This window comes from Pyrus communis, chromosome 8 (assembly GCF_041283825.1).
Source record: "Pyrus communis isolate YQ-2024b chromosome 8, ASM4128382v1, whole genome shotgun sequence".
NCBI classification, from domain to species: Eukaryota; Viridiplantae; Streptophyta; class Magnoliopsida; order Rosales; family Rosaceae; genus Pyrus; species Pyrus communis.
The window spans coordinates 6,999,979-7,007,513 of record NC_142572.1 but is presented as its reverse complement, the minus strand read 5'-3'; the positions used below and the strand labels follow the sequence as shown (position 1 = coordinate 7,007,513).

General features: G+C 40.2%; 1 protein-coding gene across 3 annotated transcripts; it reads right to left on the bottom strand.

Annotated features, from left to right (window-relative positions):
• Nucleotides 1-1,235: 1,235 nt before the first annotated feature.
• Nucleotides 1,236-4,644, bottom strand: LOC137717115 (uncharacterized). 3 transcript variants are annotated; one of them, XM_088698370.1, is made up of 2 exons: nucleotides 2,946-4,644; nucleotides 1,236-1,699 (listed from the first exon to the last, which is right to left on the bottom strand). In XM_088698370.1, the coding sequence occupies exon 1, from the start codon at nucleotides 4,346-4,348 to the stop codon at nucleotides 2,960-2,962; it is 1,389 nt and encodes a 462-aa protein (XP_088554496.1). In that variant the 5' UTR covers nucleotides 4,349-4,644; the 3' UTR covers nucleotides 1,236-1,699; nucleotides 2,946-2,959. The 3 variants fall into 3 exon arrangements, with proteins under 3 accessions (XP_088554496.1, XP_088554497.1, XP_088554498.1); XM_088698371.1 differs by having other exon boundaries at nucleotides 2,951-4,644; XM_088698372.1 differs by having other exon boundaries at nucleotides 2,964-4,558.
• Nucleotides 4,645-7,535: the final 2,891 nt, after the last annotated feature.

Sequence of the window (7,535 nt, the reverse complement as noted above, 5' to 3'; positions counted from 1 at the left end):
TGAATTTTTTGGAAATCTTGAAGTATTTGTTTTCTCATTCTTTTTGCTCATGTCATGGCTGCTGGAGCTTATATGTAACGTGCTGTCATCAAATTTCATATGTATTTTTTTTTTTTTAAAGATTTGAATTTTTCTTATTAGAGCTCAAAGAGTTGTCATAATTTGTTCGTATACAAATGTTTTGATTTTGACACACGGATTGGTTAGGATTCACTTTCAGAGTACAAATAGATGTACGAGACTATCCAAAAATTCACACTTTAGGTATTGTTTTGGGACGAAAAAAATTTCATGTACTAAATGTTGAAAACCACAAAACTTGAGGGTACTAAACTGGGACTTACCCTATTATTATTATAGGGAGACTTCTCTGACAGTGTTATTTTGAATTTTTAGACTTGTGATAGTGCAAAGCTTTCATAGTCTATGCTTTGTTCAAATGAGTGAGGTATTCCCTCCATCACCGTAAAAGAAATTAAAAAAAGACAAACAACATTGAACAAAAAACAATTAAAATTCACGAAGGGCTGACAACTCCAACTTGTGCGCATCTGTGAGTTGTTGGAGATCCGCAACGCAAGCGTTTTCCTTCTGATTAGCCTCTTGGCGAAGGGTTTCTATTTCCAAATAGAAGGGCAATCCGTTCTACTGCCCAAGCACTTCGCTCCGAAGACAACATACCTTCCAACATAGCTTTCAGATCCAACTAAGGCTTGATTTGCTTCAATTTTAGCTCGACATTCCAGCCTCAGCTTCTCCCTCGCCTTCACAAGGTCCTCTAGCTAATTCTTCGCCTTCATCTCTTGTATGTGCCTCATAGGTTTGGCTGACGAAAGGAAAGGGATGGAAGAAGACATAGAACGAAAAGTTAAATTTTTGCTCAGGTGTGACAACAAGGTTGGTTGAGATGTCAAAGACCAAGGACGAAGGGTTGGTTTGGTATTAATATGTTTTGAAAAAAAAAAAAAAAAAAACTACTTCTGCTGTGATGCGAGAATAAATTCATTTTTTCTGCTTCACGTTTTCAGATTTTTTTCCATCCAAAATCGTGAAAATAAACTGTTTTAAATGTTTACCAAACATCTTTTTAAGCCAATCTTTTATTATTATACCTAATCGAGGATAGTAGGGTAGGCGTTTCAAGGCTCGTAGGCTCTGGAGGACCAGTAAGCCATCTCCTTTTCAGTGGGATTTCTTCCCGCGATGAAACTATCAATAAAATGCACACTGGCAGGTTTAGCAGATTAATTGAATCAAACTATTAATAAAATGCACGTTCTTCCATTTGAACAATAAAATAAAATAAAATACCCAACAGCAAACGATATGAAAATACTAATTGATTTGGCAACCATTTTATCAGCTCCTCTGGCATCAATGACTTCTCAGAAAAATTGATTTCGCGTTGTGGTTGTGGCACTAGATACAGTGCCAAGAGTGGACATACTGGAAACAGAGAGAGACAATTAAGGTGACGATTACTTCCGAATTTCAGATTGAGTTTAGAAAACTACACGAGGAACCAGACACATAAATGTTTGAATATACTGGAAACAACAGTAGCTAGCTCGGCAGGTCTCCAATTTCCGATGTCCAAGCAATGTTACACATACAAATCAAAGGGTCACTTCACAATGCGGCTGCACACCATATTTTCAACGTGCTTGATCTAGAATGATGTTCCCCCAGAGAGCCTCACCTGTTTCCAAAGGCAAAGAGCAAACATTGACCCAACGAAACGAAAAGCAAAATGATGCAAGATTAAACATGAGAAACCCTCACAACTCCACAAACATTTCGTTACTATCTTGTGTCGCTAACAAACAAGAATGGGAAAACTGAATCTCAAATTGTGTTTGGAAAACAAGAAGCTACTACCTATTACTAAATCAATCAATACGCAGGGGGCCTTGCATCTCTAAGTAGTTCCAGTTTGACCCAATACAAGTTTCAATGCAGGGTCTGGATTGACTTAAATCGCAAACAATGCAGTCAGTTGATTTTTGATCCGTCCAAAACGAACTTCTTCCTCAGGTGAAAGTGTGTGCACAGGAAATACAGCTCTTATCCCTAGTATTGCAGCAAATTAACTATGAAAGAGAATAAAGACTACCAACAAAGATTACTATTATAGAAAATAAATGAAGGCCGACTCGTTGCAACCTGAAGTAGATGATTACAGGTATATTTCATGAGAAGGTCAGTGGGATTCTCTACAACATCTCCCCGTAGTACAACATTTTGAAGAAAAAAAACCACTGCAACAAGCATAAAACTGAGGCAACAGACCATGTTTTTCTCTCAGACTTAACCTCTAATAGTAAGGACAACTAATCATCCAAAGCATCACGGAACCCAGCCCTTAATATTACATACTGTAAAGGGGCGAGGCCTAGACCCGCCTTTTCCCTTAACTAGCTGCCAAACTCTAGTTACAATTCTCGAATGCCTAATGACAAAGCTTTGATTTTCTTAATATACAGCACAACTAATCATCCAAAGCATTACGGAACCCATCCCTTAATATTACATACCCGCCCTTCCCTTAACTAGCTTCCGAACTCTAATTACAATTCTCAAATGCCTAATGACAAAGCTTTGTCTTCTTGATATACAGCACAACGGCATTAGCCCTTGTCCTCAGCATATCCATACACTGACCCTAGTAATCACAGACATCAAACACAGATGAAAGTTTCAAAATGACTAGTTCGTAAGTGTAAAAATGCATACAATGCCATAGGGAGCGGACAGGCTGCCCTTTCATTTCTTGTTCAAAGATGATGATGCTTCAATTGGATGGCAGGTGACGTGTATACTTGAATGACAACAAAAGTTTGACAATGCTTGCTTGTTGGGTTTCTATGCATGTAGTACAGTTAGAAGTTAAGGCCGCACGCAGGAGAAAGCAAATACAGTTAATGGGATAGAATTGGAAAGTTTACCTTACCGACAAAACTTACAGGGCAAAGCAACCAAGCACGGCTGCGTGAGCAGTCCCAAAAGATTCTCCGCACCAATCGTATTCAAAGATGCGAGTGGAGAGGGTGTCGGCCTTGAAGGAGGAGAAATCGAATGATCTTTTTGAATCGCAGCCACCATCATTATAATTATAATCATCATCAGCAGGACTGGTGATGGTGGTACTTGGTTTGGAGAAGGAAAACTCAAAAGTTTGAACAAGAAGACGCATCTTCCAAAGACCTATTATTTTTGGGTGCTTGATGGGATTGGAAAGAACAAAGCAGACTTTTGAACCTCCTAGATGAGCAAAGCTATAATGGCATCGCCCCCAAAATTCACTCGGCAACCTTGGCTCCAGAATTTGGATGGGCTTAATCCAAGTTCCGGAGTCATTGGAATCGGTACTGGACAGTTGACAGGCTACTATGCCCCAATTAGAACCAGAAGCCTTATAAAGGCCGTGGTGGTCGGCGTAATAATCTTCATAATAATGATAGTTACGTTCCAGGCAGCTAGTGAAGACTTGTACACTAGGTGCGAAAGCGTAGGTGAACATTAGCTGACCACCAAGGAGGACCAAAGCCGTGCCATGGGAAGGAAGACGAGGAGGAGGGAGCCGTCTCCATTCTAGAGCGGGTTCAGCAACGTCGAAGAAGAAGAGCGGAGTTTCTGGGGAGGAGACCATGATCTTGGTGCCAACAACTGCATAAGAAAAGACAGGAACAAGCCATCTGCTTCCGACGAGGGGATGATCCGGAAGAGGATTCCAACACTTGTTTCGAGAGTCGAATACCTCGCAAGCCGGAGAAGCAATGAGGGTTCTAGGAGAGCCGGCAACAGCATAGAGATCGCTGTTGATGTCAACCAGAAAGGGGCGTGTTTTCCCTTGCTTGAATTCCCCGAGGGGGCTTATTTCGCGCTTAATGCTAGGATTAGAGTCCTTAGTGTCAAACACATACACTTGTTTACTCGGATCTTCTGCGAATGGTCCGAATCCACTCCGTGGATTGTCTGGGGTTGGGGGCGGCAAGCCGCCGGCGAAGAGAATTTTGGAGCCAAAGACTCCGCAGCCCATCATGAAGGTCCCGTTGTGCATGGAAGCCACTTTGAGTAAGTCGGACAACTCACCATTGGAACCGTCGGCTGCCGCACCTTTGGAACCGTCGGCCGCCGCCTTTCTTCGGGTCCTTTTGGCTGCCTTGGCTTTGGCTTTGCAAGTGGGGCATCTGGGAGATTGACAGCTTGCATCAGGTTTAATCTTGCAGGAGCAATTTAAGAGATCGCTCAGTTGGATGGCGTAGATTATGTAACGGCACCTGTCACAATCCGTATACTTGCGCTCCTCGATGCATATATACAGACGACGAGGACGAGTCTGCTCCATCTGTCCTCCTCCTGATCTCAACTGCAGCTCTTGGGTTTTTCCTATTTCTGGGTTTGTGAGAAAATTCAAATAAGGATGTCCCCTTGAACAAATAACACACACACACTGATCATAAATCTCTAACTCTCTTTTCCAAATAACACACACTGATCCAAAACAGGGAATATAAAATGCACATCCTTATACGTTTGTAACTCTCTTTTTCAACATCCAAAACAGGGTATTCTAAATCTGTTTTTCATTCATTTCTCACAAACCAATCATACATTTTAAATAGGCTGTGAATAAAAATAGGGACCTCAATATGCCTAGGAACCAACTTTTCTCCTCCAACGATTCAAATTCCTAAATATCCCAAAAATAGTAAATCCATTAGTACTATATAAATGAAAACGCAATTGAAATCCATCAAACAAAACAATTCCACAATTTAAACGATTCAATCCTACTACAATTGAAATTCACGGAGAGAATGAAAAACCAGAACAACAAAATCTGTAGCACCTAAAAAGTTGTCATACAATATGTCAAGAAATCTAGTTCGTTAGTTTCCCGCTGCTAAGGGGCATTATGTAAAAATAACTTAACTACTTTAGTTGTACAACTAATTAACTACTTATCCGGTGGGTTGCACTTTTATTCCAATTGATAAGGAAAGGAAATTGAAAATCAACCCCTTGGTCTTAGTTGTGGCTGCAAGTGCAGGCCACCACCAACTTAAATAAATTAATTTCTGAAATGTAAAATATATTCCTATAACTTTAAGATGCCCATATAGTATTATCAAAGTCGAATGCCTGATTAATTTTGGAGTTGATATTTAAAGTTCCCATTTAATTTGTATTGGAAGTATTGTTAGACTATGAGTACGAAGATAACATTGCGGCCGGATATATTGTGTGAATCTTGCTATGGAAAAGTCTTGTCAATAAGCTTAGAGGAATTCTATTTCTTGTAGGATTATGAGTACTGAAAGTAATCCAATATATGGAGGATTGAACTTGGTACTGTGACTCTAATCACTCCAACTTTAATGTGTATTGCTTGTTTGAGTTCCAAAAGGATTCTAATAGGAGAATGTTTGGAATAGTTCTACATAAAACCTTAGCCACTAGTCTGCAAAGGTCTGCTCGTTTTAGTTCCAATTATATACCTATTGTTTGGAGAGTGCTTAGATTGATATAAAAACATAAAACTAGACAAATTTTTTTTCCCATTTAGTCCCATTCTGATGAATGTGGTTGAAACCATGGCTAAAAACCAAGCTCCAATACATTCTCTTCAAAGATAACTTCTTAACCAATACAAAGATGTAACGACCCGTCCACAAAAACTACGGTTTTTATAATTTTAAAATGTGAAATTTCAAAAATGCCCTTCAAGGCAAATGCATTGACTTTTGTTGATCACCTTGCCGAGTCACGTAAGATCCATTTTCTTAGCGTATCCTCATAGTACTCATCACTATGAACGCGTAGGCGCAAACGGAACGTGATTTGGAGTTATAACGAAGAAGTTATGGGCGAGTAAAAATGGGGACAAAATAGTCATTTAAATATTTTCTAGAATTCTCCAGATTTTTGGAGCAAAATCTAGGAAAGCCACGTGTGTGGCCCAGATTAAAGGGAAGAAAAGATGGGCGGTGGCGATGAAATATAAAGGAGAGAAATGAGGGGCGAGATGCCCAATCAGGAATAAGGGAGAGAGGGAAAGGACCAATGAGAAGAGAGAGTAAGGACAGAAAGGAGAGAAGAGAGAGATGGAAGGGATCGGCTGAATCACCCTTGACCCGTTTCAACCCGTGACCCAAACTGGTCCTTGGTGACGATCTGAAGATTTTTCTACCTTTTTTTCCAGCGATCTAAGGCTCGCCATCACCTGCACATAACTCCACGACCCTTCTTCTTCAAGTTCCACCCCAAAATCGATGGTGTTTAGAATGCCCCATCACCCATTATCTTCTCGCCAATATGATTCTAAACACTCAAGCCACACGAGTGCCATATGGGTGAATGTTTAAACGAAGGACCGCCGCCGTCACCGTCAACAAGCATTAAATGGGGAAGAAAACAGGGATGGATGAGCCCTTGATTTCCATTCTTTATATAGATCCAACCCTTCCATAAGACCCCCATGGAAGCTTTCCGAATAATGGAAAATTACAGAATGAGTTGTAAGAAGAAGGAAAACAATTTTGGAGATTTACGACAGGCAATGCTATTTTCTAGGATTGAATCATTTCTCAACAAAAGACTCAAAAAATAATTAGAGTTAAGCAAGGAAGACACAAGCTTCACAGCGGAAAATGAGAAGGTTTTGAAGAAAACTATGACTTGGTAAGGCTATTTAAAGGAAGATCTCACCGTTGAAAATGAAGGGTTGTGCATCTCGAGATTGACATACACGAAGATTGAAGTTAAGTAATAAAATGCATGGAAAAGGCAATCACGTAAAATGAAGGTGTTCGTCATCATGGGAGTTGATATTTTTTCGTGATTCTAAAGATTAGGCTATGAAAATTGAAACGACTCGACTACCCAACTTTAATAATGAGCCGAACCTGATTGCAAAGTGAAGACTACCCAGCTTTAATAATGAGCCAGACCAGGTTGCCTCTCAGATGAATAGTTAAAGGCAACTGTGGGACCATGATTTTCCAGGGCCGTATTAAGATTGATCCGAATACTATTGCCTAAGAAGTCTAGTTATGGACTTACCAGCTCTGGGGAGCTATATCAGATGGAGCAGGGTGCCACCATCACTCTACTTCGAGGTAATAGGCAGAGTCCTAGCTACTCTGCTAGATGGCCATGCTTGTTCACACCCCCCGGGCCTATGGTTTACTTACGGTTGTTTCATTGTTTTGCAAGTTGCTCAAGATTACATATATTTGTGCTCAACCACCACTCGTGGAGGTGCATAGAATTGGTTCCAACAACCTTTATCAATCTAATTCTACTTTGAATAATGAATAAAGAAAAGTTATTTGTCTTAAATATCTATTCTTTCTTTTACTTGTGATGCAGGAAAGTACCCTACTTATTCCAAACAGGGCATTAACTTTGAAAAACTTTGCACAAATGCAGTCTAAAAAAGTCCAAAGTAACATTATCAAAGGAGTTTTCCTTAGCCTAGTCCGTCTTGAACGGTTAATAGCTTGGGAGACTCGAACTGTAACAAGCGCGGT